Source organism: Mustela erminea, chromosome 14, assembly GCF_009829155.1.
Source record: "Mustela erminea isolate mMusErm1 chromosome 14, mMusErm1.Pri, whole genome shotgun sequence".
NCBI lineage: Eukaryota > Metazoa > Chordata > Mammalia > Carnivora > Mustelidae > Mustela > Mustela erminea.
In genome coordinates this window covers 36,683,607-36,705,858 of record NC_045627.1, presented here as the reverse complement: position 1 = coordinate 36,705,858, position 22,252 = coordinate 36,683,607, and the positions used below count along the sequence as shown (strand labels likewise).

The following is a 22,252-nucleotide window of genomic DNA, read 5'->3' as shown; positions in this document are numbered from 1 at the left end:
GCTTTTGCTCTGCTCCAATAACAAGAGAATTTCTTTCTTTTTTTTTTTTTTTTTAAAGATTTTATTTATTTATTTGACAGAGAGATCACAAGTAGGCAGAGAGGCAGGCAGAGAGAGAGGAAGAAGCAGGCTCCCTGCTGAGCAGAGAGCCTGATGTGGGGCTCGATCCCAGGACCCTGGGATCATGACCCGAGCCGAAGGCAGCGGCCTTAACCCACTGAGCCACCCAGGCGCCCCGAGAATTTCTTTCTTTTCTGGGTCTTTCTTATTTCTTTTATTGAAGAGGAGCTGGCTGCCCTCAGTTTATACTTGAATTTTCTAGGTTATTTTTTCCAATAAAAGCAGTTTTTATGATAAATTAACTTTTCTATTTTAAAAGTAAAATATCAGTATATATGCTTGAGAAATATTTTTATTGAAATAGAGGGTGGTACTTTGCCTGTTTTATGTAAAAGAAACATTGGGACTGTAAGTAATCGCCAATTGCTCCAATCCTTTGTAATAACTGGTTAACATCGTGGTTATTTGCCTCTTTCCCAGGCATATGTACTTTTTTACTTAGTTTTACAAGTGTTATAGAGTGCATATAATTTTTTTATTCTGCTTTTAAAAATGCTATAACTTGAATTATTAAAAAGAAAAACAATGGACAAACGTAGGTCGACAATACTACTTAAGAAAGTCTACCGACATTGGAGAGGGTGGGGGAGAAATGCCCGAACGCCAGATAGAAAAAAGGCAAGAGATGTGAACAGGATCTGTCACAGGGGAAATAAAAATGGGTAATTACCCATGAATGATAATCCATCTCATTATTGAAAGACTTGCTGATTAAAAGCAAGGGATATCATTTCCCCTGATTATATTAGCAAAGATTTTTTTTTAATGATCCTCTTACTTATTGGACAGGATGTATGTTAATTGGCATAAATACTCTGGAAAGCAGTTTGACAATACATGGGGGGGCATATATTTATTTGTTTACTAATTATATTTTTCTGCTTGCAAACACCATATGTTCTTTTCTTATCTCTCCCTGGTAGTCTTCATTTTTTAAAATTGAATAATGTTGAGAACTTTAAATAATAAAGATAACTTTTTTAAAATTTATTTATTTATTTATTTATTTATTTATTTATTTATAAGAGAGCGCCTGAGCTGGAGAGGCAGAGGGGGAGAGAAACTCTCAAGCGTGGAGCCCAACGTAGGGCTCGATCTCATACTCCTGAGATCATGACCTGAGCCAAAACCAGGAGTCAGACACTTATCCAACTGAGCAACCCAGGTGCCCCAAAGATAACTTTTTTTTTTTAAGTTTATTTATTTAAGTAATCTCTATACCCAACAGGGACTTAAACTCACAATCCTGCGATCAAGAGTTATATGCTCAACCAACTGAGCCAGCCAGGCACCCCTGAACATAGCTCTTTATCCTATCTGTAAATCCTTTTCGTAATCTGTTGCCTTTTTTTTTTTTTTTTTTAAAAACATCCAGGTGTGCTGTGTGGTTTATGCAGTAGGTCTGTTGATCTGTTTGTTGTGATTCTGTTACTGCTCATAGGTGACTTTCTAGTCATCTTCACTTAGGAGGTTGTGTAAATATTAAATTCTGTTCACTTGTGATTTTTTGTTTGACTTCAAAAATATTTCAAGTGTAATTCTCTCTAGAATTTACTTCTGATTCTTTTTTTTTTTTTTTTTTTAATAGGGAAGAGGGGGAGGTCAGAGGGAGAAGGCGAGAGAGAATCTTAGGCAGGCTCCATGACATGGGACTTGATTTCACAACTCTGAGATCATGACCTGAACTGAAATCAAGAGTCCAACCCCGGGGCGCCTGGGTGGCTCAGTGGATTAAGGTCATGATCTCAGGGTGCTGGGATGGAGCCCCGCATCGGGCTCTCTGCTCAGCAGGGAGCCTGCTTCTCCTTCTCTCTCTCTGCCTGCCTCTCTGCCTACTTGTGATCTCTGTCAAATAAATAAATAAAATCTTAAAAAAAAAAAGAAATCACTTTATAGAGTGTTTAATGTAATTCCTACTGAAAAATCCAGAAAGTTTTTTAGTTTTTTAACTTTAAAACCCAAAACCGTTTATTGAAATGCTTTTAAATTTCAGCTAGGGAATTAAGCAAGCAAGGCTCCCTAAGAGAGGAGAAGGTAAGGGGATGACCAATATTTTAAGACTACAATAACTACAACAGAGGGCAACAGGAAAAATATATTATAGAAAGAAAATAGTTTGGAAAATGTAGCCTATAAAAAACATGTTACAATTTAATAAACACCAAAGGAGACCTCATAAATAAATTGGGGAAGGTAAGGATTAATAACTGATTTCACAACAGCCAATTAAGAATTCTGGGAAAACAAAAGAGACTCTCAATTAACCTAAGAATCAAAGCAAACTTAGGACACCTGGGTGGCTCAGTCAGTTTGGGGTTGGACTCTTTTTTTTTTTTTTTTTTAAGATTTTATTTATTTTATTTGACAGAGAGAGAGAGCACAAGTAGGCAGAGAGGCAGGCAGAGACAGAGGGGGAAGCAGGCTCCCTGCTGAGCAGAGAGCCCGATGCGGGGCTCCATCCCAGGACCCTGAGATCATGACCTGAGCTGAAGGCAGAGGCTTTAACCCACTGAGTCACCCAGATGCCCCTATAAAGTGATTTCTGAAACAAATCACTACCATTTCAATTTTTGTCACTAGCGAGCATGTTCTGTATGTTCATATCCAAGTCTATTCTTTTTAGCATTTCTTAATTTTTTGAAAATTTAAATTCAATTTAGTTGACATAGAGTGTATTATTAGTTTCAGGAGTAAAAGTTAGTGTTTCATCAGTTGGATGTAACACCCGGTGCTCATTCCGTCACATGCCCTCATTAACACCCATCACCCCTTTAGCCCATCCCCCGCAGGCACCATCCGTCCGGCTACCCTCAGTTTGGTCCCTATAAGTGAGTCCCCTATGGTTTGTCTCCCTCTCTGATTTCATCTTATTTTACTTTTTCTTCCTTTCCCCTATGTTCATCTGTTTTGTTTCTTAAATTCCACATATGAGTGAGATCCTATGGTATTTGTCTTTCTGTGATTGACTTATTTCGCTTAGCATAATACCCTCTAGTTCCAAAGACATCTTTGTGCACTTTTCTCCTTAATATTGGTTAGATACATTTTCCATTCTGGTTATCTCTATATATTTCATATTATTATTGCTGTTTGAAGTAGGCTCTTTAAAAATTATATTTTATTGGGCGCCTGGGTGGCTCAGTGGGTTAAGCCGCTGCCTTCGGCTCAGGTCATGATCTCAGGGTCCTGGGATCGAGTCCCGCATTGGGCTCTCTGCTCAGCAGAGGGCCTGCTTCCCTTCCTCTCTCTCTGCCTGCCTCTTTGCCTACTTGTGATCTCTCTCTGTCAAATAAATAAATAAAAATCTTTAAAAAAATAAAAAATAAATAAAAATAAATTATATTTTATTGCTGACATGTGGGACTACTACTGAATTTTGCGTATGTATTTTGATTAGCCACTTTGCTGAGACCTTTTTAATTTGTGTAGTTTGTCAGATGACTGCTTTGGTTTTTTGGGGTTACGTAGTCATTTCATATGCGCATGATAATCATTCTGTCTGTTTCCAGTGTTTGTGTCTTTTGTTTCTTTGGCCAAAACTTCCAAGATCATATTCAGAGATACTGGTGATGGAAGGCATCCTTTATTTTGCTCTTTGCTTTCAAGGGAAAGCTTCTGACATTTTCCTTGATGTTGCCTCTAGCTTGAATGAGATCTGTCGCTTTTACCCAAAGGGGCTGCTATGATTTACAACCACAACAAAATTCTTTTCTAGCTCTAGCCCATTGCACATCTGGCACAAAGTACTAGGAGACTAATTGTTTGGATGTGTTTGTTCTTTCTAGAATCCCTAGCCTCCTCCAAACTTCGAGCCTACAGCGCTAGTCTATTTCCAGCCCTTGATCTCCCTCTACCGAAAGCCTGACTTCCAGGGAATTCATTTCTCCCTAGCAGGACCTCAGACCCTCTTCTGTCAGCCCTACTGGCTGATGTAAGAGCCAGTGCCTGACATTGGACAGTGGCAGGGCTAGAGTCACTCATGCAGACTCCTCAGTGAGCTCAGAGCCCCACTCGGGGCTCTAACCCACGACCCCAAGACCATGACCTGGGCCGAAATCAAGAGCCAGATGCTTAACCAACCTAGCCACCCAGGTGCCCTAGGACACTTCTTAATAGCATGCCCTATAGAAGACACCTATGGATTCTCAGTTGTCTAGACTTCTGCCCTTGCCCATCTGTCCCCTTTCTTTTCCCAGCCCAGCTCTGTGAGGTTGTCAGTCCCCCTGCTTTACCCTCCGAGCATGCTGGGACACTGCCGGCTCTGTGCTCTGGAGGTCTTCCCAGTCCAGTGGGAAAGCAGACAAAAAACAAGGTTACCATGGCACAAGATGAAGAGGTCTCATTCCTGCTCTGAGTCTCCAAGCCTGGAGCCACTAACGGCCTAGAGCAGCCAGAAAAGGTTTTTAGAGGAGGTGGCATTTGAGCTGCTCCTAGAGCAAGAGTAGAAATTCTATGAGGTGGTTGAGGAGAAGGGCTTCAATTATGATTTTTTTTTTAATGATTCTATCCATTTATCTGACAGAGAGAGAGATCACAAGTAGGCAGAGCGGCAGGCAGAGGGGAAGGGGGAAGCAGGCCCCCCGCTGAGCAGAGAGCCCAATGTGGGGCTCAATCCCAGAACCCCGAGATCATGACCTGAGCCAAAGGCAGAGGCTTAACCCACTGAGACACCCAGGCACCCCCCAATTATGAATATTTTGACAGACTTTCCATTTACTGTTGCTGTTCAGAATGGGATCTATAAAAACTACTTATCATTACTGGCATGGAGGAATATTAACTAAATTTTGCATATTTATTTTGGAGCAGTCTTTAAAGGCTTAGGGGCCCAGGGGAGTCCAGCCTCTTTGGGGCCAAGACAAGTTTGCAGAGAGACTGGTCAGTGCTGTCTGAGTTGGTTAGTGCTCCTGAGGTTCATGGGTTGGAGGAGGGTGATCCCAGTAGTGGGGATGGTTCAGGAAGATTTCCAGTGAGGTGGGATGGGAGCTGGCCTTGAAGCATAGAGAGGATTTAGGTAGAGTGGGAAGGGGAGGGTGAAGTGGAGGAGGTGGAGAGAAACGGCATCCCCACCCCCACCGCGCACCTGCCAGGCATTTTGTTAGCACGTTGAGTCTTTTTCAGATTCAACTTTCCTGACAACTCTGCTTGGTCGGTGGTTCCAAACCCACGGTTCTGGGTGCCAGAGAGAGAGGGCTATGACCCATGGTGATGAGGGCTCTTGGGAGAGGGAGGGCAGAATTCCGAGCCTGGCCCAGGGGAGACAGGCGAGAGAGAAAGGAGGTGGGGAGCAGAGGCGGGGTCGGGGGCCTCACGGTGTGGGGCGAGTCCCCGAGCAGCCAGGGCTGACTCTGCTCTGTCTCTGCTCTCTGGCTGCAGATCTGGCCGAGTGCAAACTGGTTTCCTTCCCCATTGGCATCTACAAGGTCCTGCGGAATGTCACCGACCAGATCCACCTCATCACGCTGGCCAACAACGAGCTCAAGTCCCTCACCAGCAAGTTCATGACCACGTTCTGTCAGCTCCGAGGTAGGCCCTGCTTGGCCCCGCTGGGAGGGCATGGCCAGCCCTTGGCCCTCAGGTGTCAGCTCTGTGTGGACAGTGTCTACTCAGGCCAGGGTCCGGTCAGCTAGACTCTGGAAATCATTCCGGGGAGAGGCTTCGAGGCTGGAACCATGTCGTCCCTATGGCCTGGAGGACTGTAAGCATTGCTCCTCTGTCTGGCTGGCTGTGAATCAGATCGACCGATGGTCAAGGGTGTGGGGTCCCGGAGTGACTGTCTTGTTCAGAGCAGACCAGAGGACGGTGTGGGGCCCTGACGCCCATAAGTAGTTATTTCTCAGTAGGGTTGAACCAGTCCTCTTTGTACCCTGCCACCCTAGCCCTGGTTTCCTGCATGCCTAGCGGCCGGCAGGTAGCATCATGGATTCTCTTGAAATAGCTTCTCTGGCTGGGCGAGCCAGGTATGGTGGCTGCTGCAGTGCCTGCTCTGCTCTTCCCTGCAGAGCAGCCCCTCTACCTTCCACGAGAGTCCCCTACCGCTCCGTGAGCCATGGGTGGGAAAACTGGGGAGGGCCCAGGGAGCAGAGGAGAGGCGACTCCTGCCTTCTGGAATTCTGTCTGGTAGGGGCATGAGACAGGTCAGGGCCTGTTTCGAGAAACCAGTAAGTCACATGCTGATGCAGCAGGAGGTCGCGCACAGGCATACCTCACACGGCTGATTCCAGGCCTTGTAGGGGAGGTGAGGGCATCGGGCAGAGCCCCGAGGGGAAAGGGAGGCATGACTTGGCAAACGCAGCCCGGGGACAAGAAGCAGGTGGTATAAGGCTCGGGAATGGTCTACAGGCAGGGCCTGGAAAGGCCACCGGCTAGCTGCACACAAGTGGCCCAGTGGGGAGGGATTGGTCTGTGTTGTCATTTCTGAGTGACGCTCACAGGCCTCGCTGCTTTGGGGCCTAAACCCCTGGGGGGGTGGGGTGGATCCTAGGGCAGCACTTGGCTCCCTGGAGGCACCCTGGGCACTTTGAACCAGGCTAACTTTCCCCGTCTTCTGCCCTTTTCTCGTGGCTGCTTCTCTGCACCGGCAGGAGGGGCCCTCACAGCCTGCAGGCCCCGTGGACCACTGTGCTTGGCCCTGGTGGAAATTAGGATCATCTGGGGCAATTTTCCACAAACATAGTCACCTTAGCTCTACCCCATGGCCAGTTGAGCCAGAATGTCTGAGTATGAGCCTGGGCCTTGTGAGCGCGTTTTAAAACCTGTTCCAGTCATTCTGAAATGCCGAAGTTGAGGCCATGGCTCGGGTTATACATGCAAATAACTAAGAGACTAGCGTGTGAGCGATGAGCATCAGGACTTGAGCTTGGGCGGCGGGTGGGGGGGACTGTGACAAACTAAAACACACCCCACTTAGCTTCAGCCAGATATGCCACGAGAATGTTCTGTTTTATTCAGTAGAAGCTAGAGAGAGGGGCTTAATGGGGACTGTACCAGTTTTTATATAGTCTGGAAGCCGATAAAACTCCTGCATGGTGGATCCAGCCCGTGGGCTGTAAGTTGGAAGACTCTCCCATGGTTAGAGACGTCTCTGCCACGTCCTTTGGTGGCTGGGAAAGGAAAGTCAGGGAGAGGAGGCTTGTTAGGAATCTCAGAGCCACACACCCACATGCTCCACCGTGCAGGCTAGGGCTGTCTTTCTGGGCCCTCCTGCAGTACCCCTTGGATCCCCTAGAGATGTTTGCTTCCCAGAGGAGAGTAGAAGGATCAAAACTGCATGGCGGGGCTTGGCAGGGACCTCCAGGAAGGCCAGCCAGCTAACACCCGAATTCGCTTGTGTTTCCCTTCATTCCCCTTTCCCTTGGGTCCCTGCCGTGTTCCAGGTGTGTGTCTGGAGGTTGGGGAAGAGACTGGTAGGCCAGGGTGTCCCTTAAGGAGCCCAGGATCTCCTGTGCACTGGTATGGACGGCGTGCTGAGGCCGCTGGGAAGGAAACGTTGCCATGCTCCCTGTGGCATGAGTGGCGTGGGCAGCAGGTGGGCATGGAAAGCAAGGACTTTCAAAGGACTTGACATTTGGCAGCGCCTTGGGGGATGAATAAGTGGGCCCTCTCTAGGGAGCACGGTGACACATGCCAGAGAAACGCGCCTGGAGCCCCGCACCTTTGTGCCTTCGCTACAGAATTGTTTCTCATAATACCCTTCCGGTCAGACGTCCGTTCAAGGATGCAGTTTGCACTCCCCCCGTGTGGCTGGCCGCCCTCCCCCACGCCGCCCTGATCACAAAGGGAAAGCTGTGCTGTGCACAGTCATTGGACCTCACAGAGGTGGCGGTGGCGGTGGCAGCAGCCGATGGTGGGCTGGTGACCAGGGGCAGGGAGGGGCTGGAGCTGAGAGCCGCACCTGGCTCCCCGAGCGATGGCCCTGGGCCCCAGCCAGGATTTGTGGTTTCTCTTTCAAATCGAAAAAATGCTCCCCTCCCCCTTTATGTATGAAGGGGGAGCTTGAATAAGGCTTTGCTGGCTTGCCAGCTTCCTCTTCTTGGTTCTTGACAGAGGAGGCAGACTGCCTCGGTGCTGAGGAGAAAGCCACCTGCCACATTGTCTCCGGTGGGCGCCCTGGGGACTGGCTTCTGTCAGGCTCATAGCCCTCTCAGAGTTGGGTCATCTTTAAATGACTCCATCATCTTGATGCCCTTCACCCATGTTCTAGAAGAAGAAAGCAAAACCCAAGAAAGCCCGCGGCACCAGTGGAATCTGTGCAAAGAGCAGGTGCGCCCTATGGAAGGTGTCTCATTGTGTGACTCCGGCTCCTCTGTTCCCTGTTCTCCCAGGTGCCCGTCTCCCCACTTCCTCCCAATCTGAGCCATTCAGCTCTTCTTATGACTGGGCCCAGGGCCTGCACACCTGTGGAAATCCACAAAAGCCACCCAGATGAGAAGCAGAGGCTGTTTATTCAGAACTGGCTCTGGTGCGGTGGTGGGGGGTGGGGAGCCAGCAGCTGTCACCGGCATCTGGCAGAGACTCAAAGGCAGGCAGAGGAGTGGGATAAAAGGGAAGAGGATAAAAGGGAAGGCTGTGCCCCGCTTGCAGGGGAGAGGAGAGCTGGAGGCAGGCCAGCTCGCAGCGCGCATCCCGTGGGATTGGTTTGGCTACATTTTTGCCTTTCTCCAGTTGACCCGAAGTTGGACATTGGAACAAGAATTAGGGAGACTGTCTGTTGGTAATCAAGTCCTGGCCATTTTGGGGGCTGATTGTTCTGGGAGTCATAGCTGGCTTCCTGGAGAGACCGCCGTCTGAGTCCCTGTGAGTGTGAGTGAGAGCAGACTGGCAGCCAGGGCCGGTTCCCACAGAGGCTGGGTTGGTTCCCTGGGTGGGGGGCTGCAGGGTGGGGGTAGGCGTGCTGTCTTCATAAGCGACCTGGCTGCTGTCTGTGTGTCTGTTCAGTTGCTCACAGCCGGCCTCTCAGCTCTGTGCAGCAGGTCCTCGGGAGCACCTTTTGTGGCCTGACTGTGGGCACGGACACGTGAGTAGTAACCTGAGGGTCCAGATTTGCGGGGCACTTAGCCCTCAAAGCTTCTCGCGGAGGGACTGACATGTCATCTCAGTTAACCCTCCTAGCACCAGCCATCTGGGGTGGACAGGATGACAAAGACCTAGACGTGGTCCTTGAGGAGTCCCCAGTCTCTCAGGGGAGGCAGGTATGGAAGCAGACCGCCACCTAAGCCCCGAGGGGTGGCACGGCAGGCATTCACTGCAAGTGTGGTTGGCAGGCCGAGGAGGCGAAAGTCAGGGCTGCCTCGTGTGCGAGCATCGGGTCGCTGGGGCCGCCAGAACAGAACACCGCCGCCCAGGCCTCCACCAACAGACATTCATTGCCCGCAGTCCTGGCAGCTGGGAGTCAGACATCGAGGAGTCGGAAGGTTGGGTTTCTTCAGAAAAGACCTCGCCTCCCAACACAGTCACACTGTGAGGTACAGGGGGCTAGGGCTTCAACATAGGAACTGGGTGGGGGGGACACCAAGACGAGGGGCTGGGCTGTTCGGTGTTCAAAGCATGGACACCCAGTTCTGGGGTTTGCTGTCTCCTGTTTCCCTCTGATCCTACTCTCTCTTCCCCTGTGACTGTGGTTGGAGGCGGCCGCTGGGGAGCCCCGCAGGAGATCAGGGGGTGAGAGAGAAGCAGAGAAGCAGCTCAGTGAATACCTCCCATGAGGCCCACCTCATCCCGAGGTCCCTTCCCTTGAGGCAGCCTCCACGTGACTGTCTCATCCCAGGGTTGCTGTGGGTGGTGACAACTCCCTGCTCCGTACCCGGGGTTCCTGCACGATCCTTTGACATTCCCCTACAGCTCCCTATGCCTTTGTAAACAGCTCCTTGCAAATAAAGCCTTCATGATTGTCCTAATTGGAGGGTGCCATCTGTTCCTGGTTGGGGTCCTGACTAAGGCTCTTTGCCACTTGTTAGCTCTCTAAGCCTGGGCAGGTTGTTGAATGGCCCTGTGCCTCAGTTTCCCCCTTAGTATCATGGAATGATGACGGTACAGTCTTTACCTCATAGGGCTCCTGTGCAGATTGGCTGAGTTCATCTGTGCATACCCCTGGGGTGGGGCGCTACAGCTCCAGCACCTTCCACCACAGGACTTGGCCCACAGCAGCCGGTGTTCAAAATGACGCGCTGAGCGGCGAATGAGCGACTTCCCATCACCTGGTCGGTGGAATAATGACCCCTACCACAGATGTCCACGTCCTAGTTCTCACCACCTGTGACTCTGTTATCTTATGCAGCAAAAGAGACTTTGCGGATGGGAATAAGCTGAGGACCTGGACTTGGAGAGAGATCCCGGGTTAAGTGGGAGGGGCGTGGATGTCCTCCCGAGGGTCTTCACGAGGAGGCAGGAGGGTCTGAGAAGGAGACAGGATGGTAGAAGCAGAGACTGGAGCGGTATGGCCTCAAGGGCCTAGAAGCCAGGAAGGTCAAGGCACGGACTCTCCTCTAGAAACTCCAGACCATACATAGCTCTGTAACGTGCTTGTAGTCCTCTGAGACAGACCGTGGTCTTCTGAGCTCCAGAGCTGTAAGAAGAGAAGCGGGTCTTGTTTTACGCTGCCTAGTTTGTAGTCATTAGTCATAACAGAGTGGCAGGGGCCTCCTGCCTCAGTGTCCCCACTTTGCTTGCTTTTCCTGTTCTCTCACTTGACTCCCACAGAACTGTGCCCCGAAGGAGAAACCTCCTCCAAAGACCCACCATGGCCCCTTCTCTGCGGCGTGTTTCCCTTGGTGCCTCCCAGCGTTTGATCCCTCCTAGGGCACACGGGCTCAAGGCAGCTGGTGCTCAAAACTCCTCTGTGGGTCTTGCTCAGACCCCCAGTAGCAGGTTGAACTGTCATAGTGGGGCAGAGCAGAAGACCTGCTTTCCTCTCCAGTGTAGCCCTGAGCTGGGATGTGGCAGGGTGGGACCAGCTGTCCTTAGAAGGTCTAGGCAAGCGTGCATTGCTCCAGGAGGATCCTTGGCAACAGAAGACCCGTTTCTTTGCTCTATTACTGCGTGTCAAAGCACCCTAAGGTTAATTGGTCTCAAACAACAGTGTGCTATTCCTTCCAGCTCTGTGGGCTGACTTGTCTCTGCTGGCGGTTCTGCTTGATAGTGTAGACTGAGGTCACCTGTCTGGGCAGGGAGGCCCCTCAGCCTCCAGGGCCTCGATGCCTGTGGGATCGGATCTGCTTGGACTTCCTCATGGCACGGTGGCTGGACTCCCCAAGGAAGGAAGTGTGGGTAGTGCCCAGCTTGATGGCCCCGAAGTCACGTCTGCTGCGTTCCATGGGTCAGAGCGGTCACAGGGCCAACCCAAGTTCAAGAGGTGGGAACTAGGCTCTACCTCTTGATGGGAGTTACTGCAAAGTCTCAGTCCAAAAGGCCTGAAGCACTAGAGATCCCACCGAGCCATCTGTGGGTGGCTTTCAGGATTTCTCAGCCGGCCCTCTGACGGATGGCACTTCTGCCATTCCTTATTTGCTCATCTGTCTGCGGCCGCACTTTGCCAGCCACTGTGCTAGGACCCTGGAGGAACTGGTTTACCACTGGGGTCCAAAAACCTCGCCCCAGCATTTCCCAGCTGTGTGACCTTGGGCAAATGATTGAACTGCTCTGAGCACTCCACTCCCCGTCCATTTCTCTAGTCACTGTAAGACTGTAGGCTTCCTTATACACACACAGTACAGTATTCCAAGGGTCAGAGAGGGAAATAGGGGAGAATAAGTCTTCTTCTTATTCCCATCTCCAGATACCCATTTCCTCCACCCCTAGGCAACTTACTTTACCAGTTCTAGAGATAATCCATGCCAGTGTGAACATAAATGTATTTAAATGTTGGTCACATTTCCGGTGTATTGCCATGGGCAGGTACTAGGAAAAGCACTTTGCAAGTATGAAGTCATTTAAATCTCGACCTTGATCATCGCTTTGTTTCTGATGAGGAACCTGAGGCAGGGTCGGGATCAGGAACTTGCCCCAGGCCTCACATCGAGGAAGGAGGGTTGGGACTGCGGGCCCACAGCCAGAAGCCCGTTGTGGAGCTTCTTGTTTTGCTACTGGTCTTTTTCACTTAGCAGTATATTTTAGCAGGTGGCCCCTGTTGGTACAACGAGACTCCCCTTATTCTTTCCCTGAGGCAGATGGTTAGCAACTTGGCTTTCATGAGTTCCAGACCTGGTTTCCCTCCCCTTCCTTGTGTCCGTCCATGCAGATGTGGCTTTTAGAAACCTGACTTGTCTCTTGGCCCCTCTGTTCGCTGTGGCCAGCAGCTGTCTGTGTGCCAAGCGTGGGCCAATGGAAGGACACTGACGGCCTCACCCCACCAGCCCGCCGCCCCGCAGGGGGCCCTGGCAGGCAGGAACATGATTGCTCATTGACGCAGGGTCACGGCCAAGGTCCTCAGCGGGCAGGTGTTTCTGGGGCCGGCACAGTCCCTTGCTGCCCGGCTGCCTAATTACTGCAAGCCGGCTTCGTCTGCCCTTTCATGGAATCAGCAGGCTTCCTCCATCCCCTGGGGTCAGTCCAAGGCCTCGGAGTCCGACCTGGCTGTTGTCCAAGATGAGGAGAATGCGGAAGTAATAAGAAGAACTTGGGGGAGGAGAGGTCCATTAAGCAGACACCAGAATGCACACTTCAGCAGGGATGATAAATAAGGGAATGTCATGACGAGCTGCTCCTAGACTGCGGACAGTGTTGGGAGCTGGATGGAATAGGTTTCCTCCCAGAGCCCCCATCCATGCTGGGAGCCCAGGTAGTTGGACTCTGAGCCCTGGCGTAAGAGAGAGCAGAAAGAAACACACGGCGCCCCCACTCACACAGCCCTCATGGGGCCAGAGGACCTCAGCCCTCTGCGTCCATAAGAGAGACTGGCCAGGCCGGTGCACCGTTGTGATTCAACAATGTAGAAGTGTGTCGTGGCCCCCAGGTTAAGCAGCAGGGCCAGCCGTGGCTGCTGCGGTGGGTTTCTGGAAGCTTAGCCCACCAGCACACCGGGTAGCTGGGGTCTCGCCACACCTTTGTTCTTCCTCTGACGTGGATACATCAGAGAACACCTCAGGCATCCAGGGTAGGGCGACATAACGTCCCAGGGTTAGACAGGGCTAGAACTTGGATGGGTGTGGTGGATTCCATCCCAAGAAACCTGTGTGCTTTGCCTTCCCTCCCCTCTTAATGGGGGCCGGGGAGCTGCTGCTCCTTGGCTTGGTTCCTGCTCAAAACTCACCAAGTCCACTGCGAACAATGTGGCATTTGGAAACTCTGTAAATTCCCTAGCCCAGCTAGGGGTGACATGCAACTGACGAATTATTGAACACTGCATCTGAAATTCATGTGCTGGCTAATTGAATGTAAATTTTTTTAAAAAAGAAAAAAAAAAAAAACACTCTCTAGGCCCAGTTGATTTCACTGGAGAACTCTAGGAAATGTTTAAACAAGAACTAGCATCAATTTTACATAGCCTCTTCCAGAAAAGAAAAAGGAAGGGCATTCTTTCCAGCCCATGCTATGAAGCCCGTCGAGCTTTGATTTCAAATTTAGATAAAGACGGTCATCAAAGAAAACTATCAGCTGGTGTCTTTCATGAACTTAGACACAGTAATTTTCAGCAACACATTAGTGATCAAATACAGTAAAGTATAAAAAGCATTACGTGCCACAGCCAAGTGGGATTTATTCATTTTTCCAGATGTGCAAGTGGGATTTATTCATTTTCCAGATGTGTCATTTGAAAAGCTTTTGAAAAATCAGTGTTTTCTATCACATCAAAGACTAAAGAAAAAGAATCATGTGATCCTATTTGTTGATAAAGATAAAGCATTTGACGGACTAGGAGTACAAGGGAAGTGCCTTAAATTGGTGAAGCCCATCTATAAAAATCCTATAGCTAACATCAGACTTAATGTTGAAATGTTTTCCCTGTAAATCTGAGAACAAGGCCAGGATGTCTGCCCCCATCCTGAAAGTTTTAACTACTACACCACACAAGATAAAGAAAGGCATAGATTAGAAATTACGAAATAAAACTGCCCCTCTTTGGGGCACCTGGGTGTCTCAGTCAGTTAAGTGTCAGCTCAGGTCATGATCTCAGGGTCCTGGGGTCGAGCCCTACATCAGGCTCCCTGTCTGTGAGAAGCCTGCTTCTCCTTCTGCCTCTGCCCCTTTCCCCTGCTTGGGGGCATGCTTTCTCTCTCTCTCTCAAGTAAATAAAATCTTTTTTAAAAAAATTGCCATGATTTGCACATGACATGATTGTCTGCATAGAAAACTCCAATGAATCTACAAAACAAAACAAAACAAAATCAAAACAAAAAACCCCTCCTAAAACGCATTAATGAGTTCAGTAAGCTCCCAGGGATACAAAATCAACACAAAACATGCAGACTTACTCTCGAAATGCTTCCCTTGGCTTCCTATCTGATGGAGAGTAAACCCACTGTCTTCCAGACGTCTCTGGGGTCCTGTCTAACCTGGTCCCAGTCCCCCCAACAGTGTTCTTCTTTTGCTCCCCTCTCCCGACACACTGCCCCCTTTTCTGTTCCTTGGATGTGTCAGGTCTTCCCTACTTTGGGGCCCTGTACGTGTGATTTCCTGATAGCTTTCCCCTGGGCTCTTTCCTTCTCATTCTTCACTCTGATCTTAAGTGCCTTCCTAGCCATCTGAAATAATCTTTCTTATTTATTTGTCCCCTCACACACACACGTGTATAAGCTTGTTAAGGGGAGACACTAGTGTTCCCCACACCCTCCCCATGGTCATGCAGCAGTTAACCCCATGGCCGGTGCTCAGTGAGTGGGGGTCAAGTGAGGGAGTGTGGGCTGTTCTGGTGGCACCGTGTCTCAGTGACTTTCCCATAAGTCACGTGTCCCAGCCGCACCCACCTTTTCTTTTATTTTCCCTTTCGATTCCTGCTTTAATGTTTGCTTTCAATTTGGTTTCCAGCAAAGGCTCCAAATTCCAAGAATTAAGTCTCATGGGTCTTATACCTCCTTAACAGAAAGAATGCCATTGATTGAGGGCTTTTACTTTTCAAAGGGTGTCCATTTCATGTTCAAGTGCCAGGCTGAGTGTCTAGGGGCTGCTTAACTAATCCTATCTATCAGGCAGCCTCTCTGCAGTTCACAGCCCTCTGTCAGGGCGCCCTCTCAGCCCTGCTGTCCATGGCACGGGAGACCTTCTCAGGGGGCCTCAGCAGGAGGCCACAGACACAGGAGGAGAGGGACTCCATCCAGGTCAGAAGTAGGGATTTGCCCAGTCTATTCTCTGAGAACGGCAGGGTTAGAGAAACAGCGCTGGAAAAAACAAGGTGCCCGAGGGGCCCTCTTCTCTCGGGGGTTCAAATCCTGGTTTTGGGAATTGGGGGAGGAAAGTCAGACCTGGGGGAGAGGTTGGGGTTTGACCTGGGACACATTACTTTATCTCTCTGCAAACTGGGGCTCATAAGTTATGAGAAAATGAACACATTGATTGCAGGGAAGCCCTGAGAACAAGTACATGAAACACAGCAGTGCTCAAGAGCTTTTAGTGTCCTTATTACTTTTTTTAAAAATATTTTATTTATTCATGTGAGAGAGAGAGAGTACAAGCAGAGGGCAGAGGCATAGAGAGAAGCAGGCTCCCCACCAAGCAGGGAGCCCGATGCGGGACTCGATCCCAGGACCGTGGGATCATGACCTGAGCCGAAGGCAGACGCAACCACCCAGGCATCCCATGTCCTTATTACTTTTTGTTATCAGCCCCAGACCCCATGAGCTGAAGTTTTGGTGTCCAGCAGGAGAGCTCTTTCCTGGAATCCCTCCCCAACTCCAGCCTAGCACCACAACACTTAGCCAAGGCAGCAGGAGCCTGATTTACCGATTCATCCAAGGGGCCTGACACAGCCTCGGCCTCTCAGGAGCACCTCCAAGCCCCCTTTGAAGCTCAGCAGTGGAAAGCCCCCGCCTTGGGCCCCAGCTTCAATGCAGCCCCTTTGATGAGCTTAAGGCCTTTAAGGACCCATCCGCCAAGGGTGCAAGATCTGCCTTTCCTGGGGCCTCACACTTTTCAGAAAAGTTTCTGAGCTGTGAGAGAGGCCACCTTCCTGGCAGATCCAGCCCCGCCTTTTTGCTGGAGCCTTTCCTCTTCAAGAGCCTGCCGCTAAAGAAGGCCGGACTTCAGAGAGCAGCCTTTCCTGGGGGGCTGGAAGCTGGGGCTGGGCTGACTGTATTCACAATTTTCTTAATCTTTAGAGCTGTGATCCCCAGAGGATGCAGTAACCGATGCCTTGGAAGGCTGCCTAAGCTCTGTTGAGTGAAAAAGGCGGGTCTCAAAAGAGCGTATAGTCTATGATTGCATTTTTAAAAAACATTGATTGACATTCCTGCCTCCAGAAAGGTTTGCCTGAGAACCACTTTGATTGATTGATTGATTGGGGCTGGGGGAAGGGTAGAGGTAGAGGGGAAATAGACCCCCTGCTGACATGGGGCTCAGTACCTGAGTGGAAACCAATGCAGGTGCCCCTACATTTTTGTGTTTTGTCTTGTTTTGTTTTTTTAAATCTATCCATCCATCTGTGAGTATATACTTAAAAAAATATGGAAGAATGAAGAGCAAACAACTCTGATACTCTCTAGGGGTGGAAATACTTGGGAGTTTCATCTTCTTCTGCCCCGTGTTTTTGTGAGGTCTTTATTTCTACAACGAGCGCGCACTGCTTTTGTAAGCAAGAATACGCATCTGAAGTTCAACAAACCATATCAGTCGGGATGGACCGGCTGCACCTCAAGAACCAATAATCCCACATCTCAGGAGCTAAAACAACAAAATGCTGTAGTTCCAACGGGCATGGCGTTTGGTTTCTGCGACACTGATCAGACCCGCCGAGTGCTAGGCTTCCTACTGCCTTCAGTGATGACCGAGGGCTGGGCCCTGCATTGCCTTTAGCGTCGTGATGGCACAGACAGGGTCTCTGTGCAGATGCTCCCCATGTTCCTGGAGATTTATAGACAAGGGAAGGGGAAATGGAATGAGCACCGCCTATCCTCCGGGAAGGGGGAGGCATCCAGACACCAAGATGCGGCCAGGGCTGGGTGGAGCGGAAGGAGGGGCGGAGTCTGAGGAAGGCTGAAGACCCGTCTATGGGAAGCCCGTTTGGCACAGGCTCAAGGCAGAAGAGCAGGGTGAGCCCCTCTGCTGGGAGCCCTGCCAGGATCAGCTCGGGGTGGAGGGTCCCCCAGAGCCAGGGAGCTAGCAAGCTTTTTATCTGACTGATGGCACTCTCATAAATGCTCTGCATGTCCTGCCCCATCTCTTTCCTGCTGTTCAGTAGCTTTTCTCTGCGTCTCTGTCTTGCCTCAGCTATGACTCAAGGGCTCTGCATATATTCTTCCCTCTCACGCTCCTAGAATGAACGTCATCGGGAGGCTTTTGTAGGATCACCGGCCCTCCTCTTCCAGCTGCGGGAGGAGCAGGTGGACAGGAGCTCTCTCTGCCTGGAAAGCTCTGTACACATTTCTTGAGCCAGGCCTGAACTACGAACAGTGCTATGGGTTCAGTAGATGGAAAGACCTGACCCTTATCAAATCCCTGCTCTCTCCAGTTCCTGGTCACCCTGGGGCAGGGGGCCACCACACACCTATGATCTGGGTTTTCTGGACTGTAAAAGGATTTATGTCCTTTCTCTTTCCTATACCTTAGGCAAGGACAGAGTTAAGTGTGTATTGAGCACCTGCTATGTGCCAGGCACTGTACAAGTATCATCACCTTCAATTTTCCTAGCACCTTGGCAGAGGTGACTTTTATCATCTCTTTTAGAGATGAACGAAATGACTCAGAGAGGTTTGGTGATTTGCTCAACATCACACAGCTAGGGAGTGGGGCAGCTGAAATCTGACACTGGATCTGTCTCATTCCAAAAGCACTGTGGGCTGCTTCCAAAAGGGTGGGTGAAGGACTTTATAAGCAGAGTTGAATGCAGAGAATGATAACAGACCCATGAAAGACTTAACTCTTCCAAGCTTTACAAAATTTCAAGTCCCTACCTGTGGAGGGCCTAGGTTATCAGAAGGCCAAGACTGCACCATCACCCAGCATGATTAATTAAAAAGTACAAGCCCAACAAGACATTCCTGCCTCCAGAAAGGTTTGCCTGAGAACCACTTTGAACAGCAGGCTCTTCTTCCTAAGCTCCTTTGGCCCTAGGGACTTTCTGTTTTGACTCCATTTGGTTGGACCCCATTCTGGGAAAAGGCAACACTCATTCCTATCAAATTTCAGACGGGTTGTTAACATTCACACACACCATGATTTGGGGTTAGCCCTGTGTCAGGCTGGGAGCAGCAAGAAGAATTTGGGGCATTTGTGGTCAAGTCAGCCTATGGCAATCTTTTTGTTCCTTATCTGTCAAGTCTTTCCAGAAAACCCTCTCCGAGTCAGGCCTGGTGCTGGGCACCCAGTAGCTGCCTGCAGTGGTGGCTGCTTCTCCCAGTTCTGAGGCAGTTTGGGGCTGTCATTAGACTCAGGTCCAAAATGCTTTCATGAGAGTCTCTCTCTTTTTTTTTTTTAAATAGCAATTTGGGACATGTCTAAAATTGAGGATTGGCGCCTGGGTGGCTTAGTCGTTAAGCATCTGCCTTTGGCTCAGGTCGTGATCTCAGGGTCCTGGGATCAAGCCCCACATCGGGCTCCTTGCTCAGTGGGGAGCCTGCTTCTCCATCTCCCACTGCTTGTGTTCTCTCTCTTGCTGTGCCTCCTTCTGTCAAATAAATAAATTTTTTTTTTTTTTTTTAAATTGAGGATAACGGGGCACCTGGGTGGCTCAGTGGTTTAAGCCTCTGCCTTCAGCTCAGGTCATGATCTCAGGGTCCTGGGATCGAGCCCCACATCGGGCTCTCTGCTCAGTGGGGAGCCTGCTTCCCCCTCTCTCTCTCTGCCTGCCTCTCTGCCTACTTGTGATCTCTGTCTATCAAATAAATAAATAAAAATCTTTTAAAAAAAAAATTGAGGATAACAAAACCAAGAAAGGGGAGATTCCTTTCCCCGCCCCCATTGCTGTGATGCTGGGCCGTGCTTCTCAGCTCCCCACTGCTCCCCAAAGTCCTTCGTGTTCACTGTCGCTTCAGGCAAAGAGCATTCTCTTCCAGGTTTGGGCAGTTAGAAATACACGCCTAGCAGGTAACTCCTTTCTAATTGGATTTCTGCGTTCACTGGCAGTACCTGACATCATCTGCTACATCTGTCTGTCCGTCTGTCTGTCTCACATACTTACACAGGGCTGACTGTGTGCCTGGCGCTATTCAGAGCGTTTTTCGTGTATTAATTCACTTAAATTCACAGCAGTCCTATAGAAGAGTCCAGTACTGTCCTCATCTTACAGATGAAGAAATTGAGGCTAAGATACACAATTTGCCCAAGGTCATGTAATCAGGAAGTGGCAGAGCCTGACTGAACCTACAGGTTCCAGACCCTGGAGCCTGGCACAGTCACACGCGTACCGTGTGGCCTCCCCTATCTACGTGGGGCTGTACCCCAGCCACATCTGTGTCACCTAGCGGGCAAGAGCTGCTGGGGGAATGTGGCACATTCCAGGAGGGGAGGGTCCAGCACCCAGGTGTGGGAAGGCCTTCCCAGAGTTGGCATTCCTGACCATGGGAATGAAAACAAACCTGGGGACAGCTGACATCTGCCCACCTCCCTGCTAGAACACTGACTGGCACATGCTACCGAGCTTAGCACATGGCGCCGTGCCCTCGAGACTGCCCTCTGTCACCAGCAGCTACCTCGTGAGGGCCGGACAGGCTCCCTGAAGGACCTGTGACAGCCTGCACTGGCAGGTGGCCTGCGAATTGGGGGTTTGGGAGTGTGGCGACTACCAGACCACACAGAGCGTGGCAGGCAGATTCTCAGAAAATGATGGCTCAGGGAAACATACCCAACAGGAACTGAACAGCCAGGAAAATTGGGCCAATTCTCATCTGAGAACAAATGTCCCTTCTAGGCATGTGGCTTTGGAGAGCCTCTGGGAGGCAGCCAACCCCCTGCCTTCCACTCTTCCACCCTCCGCTGGTGTAAATACACCAAAGACCCAGAGTCCTCATCTGGCCTCAGCGGCCAGTGAATGTTGAGTAACATTACTCTTATGGAAAGTAATAACAACTTTTCCCATTTTAACGTAATAAAAAAGACTGACTCAATTTTAAGAGAAAATGTATGCGTGGAACAGAAGTTTGGCAAAATTGTGAGGGTGATACTCTGATTCATTGGTTTATTCATTTGCACACTCTTCCAACACGGAGTCCTCCACGCGGACCGGGCGCTGTGACGTGGACACCTTCCCGCAGCAGAGCAAAGCCCCAGCATCGTGCGGCTCCGGCCGTAACGGGGGAGACAGTGTGCCAACAGGTCAGCGTTAGGTGACCATGGATGCTGTGGAGGGAAAGACTACAGGGGAGAGGGCAGAAACCCATGGGAGGGGACCCTAGTATAGATACAGTGACACTGGACAAGGACGAGCACTGCAAATAAACCAGTCAGGAGCATTCTAGAAAGAGAGGAATACAGGTGCAAAGACCCCGAGGAAGCAGCATGCTTGGAATGTCTGGCAAAGGCAGGCCTGGGAAACACTGGCCCGGATGCTCTCCGGCATCCCTTCCAACACAGCGACCTTGTAAATGTGATCTGGATAGGGGTGTTTTCTGGTTTAAGGCATGGCCATCTAAGAAGTTCGCTGCTGGGGAGGCCCTGGGTTTGTTGGGGGGTGAGCTGTGGTTCTGCTGATGGAGCTTTGGGTTCAGGATGTCCCCAAAGGTGGGAAAATGAGAGGCAGACCAGTTAGGCCCCTCGCTTTATCTGTGTGCCCCCAGGGTTGGGGGTGGGAAGAGCCGTTAGTCGTCTGGTATTTGCTGTGTGACCACAACGTGCCCCTCAGAGGGCTGGGTGAAGGGGACAAAGATGAATCAGGTACAGTTCCTGTCTGCGGGGGCCCGGGTGTGGCCGGTACTCAGATGTGTGGGTACAGAGAGTGCACGGCAGGGGGGTGTGGGGCAGGGCGGCGGGCTCTGCCCTCACTGCCGAGCCCTGGGAAGGGCTGTTGGCACATGAGAGCAGCTCATCTCCCACAGCTCAGGGCTGCATCCTGGAGGACCCGAAGGAGGAGGGAGGAGCACAGCCAGACACATAATCACTGGGGCCCAGTGCAAAATGAAAATGCAGGATCCTCATTCAAAGAGCAGGAGAGAATTGCCATTAAGGGTACGTAGCGTTTCTCTTCTTCCCGAGGTCGCTCTCAGGGCGTCACGGTGCTTTTCATTTGCCACTGAAGGTCCTTCTGTGTAAGGAGAAATTAACACTTCAAACGATTCGTGTGAATTTTACCTTTCATCTTTAGACTATACACTGCCGGTTTGAGATGCGGGTATCAGAGCATCGAACTTGTATGTATTAAGAAATTACACAACTCGTATTTTGTGACCCATTTCTAGAGGGTGCCTTGAGTGGGCCAGGACAGATTCAAGCCAGGCTCACGAAGTTTGGAGGGAGGGAGGCAGGGAGGGCAGCCTCTCATCGGTGCGTAAGCCCTTCCTGTCCCTGTGATGCAGGATACACGTGCATGAACCTTCAGGCCTGATGGCTCCCATGGTGTGCAGGACCCCTGAACTCTCCCCAACCAGGGATGGGATCTAGGAAGGCTCAGCCCACATCTCAAGCATCTCTTTTTTTTTTTTTAAAAGATTTGTTTATTTGAGAGAGTAAGAGCATGTGTGAATGGGCAGAGGGAGAGACCCTCAGACTCCCCGCTGAGCACAGAGCCTGACACAGGGCTTGATCCCATAACCCCAAGATCATGACCTGAGCTGAGATCAAGAGTTGGATGCTTAACCGACTGAACCACCCAGGCGCCCCTTAAGGATCTTTAAGCCTCTACCTCAGGACATGCTCAAACCTGGGTCAGGGTGGACGAGAGGCTCCCTCCCACCTGGACCCAGTCCCCAGCTGCCCCCTACCAGACATACTTTGGTGAGGCCAGCCCAGAGGCAGGGAGAGTCGGCTGCTGAGAACATGTCCTCGGGAGGCAGGGGGAGTCCTGACTCTCCATGACCCCAGCTCTACTTATCAAACACAGATTCCAGGATAAAAT

General features: G+C 50.4%; 1 protein-coding gene across 5 annotated transcripts in view; it reads left to right on the top strand.

Annotated features, from left to right (window-relative positions):
- LRRC20 (leucine rich repeat containing 20) overlaps positions 1-22,252 on the top strand; it is a 109,713-nt gene that overhangs the window by 57,316 nt on the left and 30,145 nt on the right. For all 5 annotated transcript variants that reach the window (XM_032314135.1, XM_032314134.1, XM_032314133.1 and 2 more), the window contains one exon: positions 5,497-5,646. In XM_032314135.1, coding sequence (XP_032170026.1) covers positions 5,497-5,646 — 150 coding nt within the window. The remainder of the gene's footprint in view (positions 1-5,496; positions 5,647-22,252) is intronic.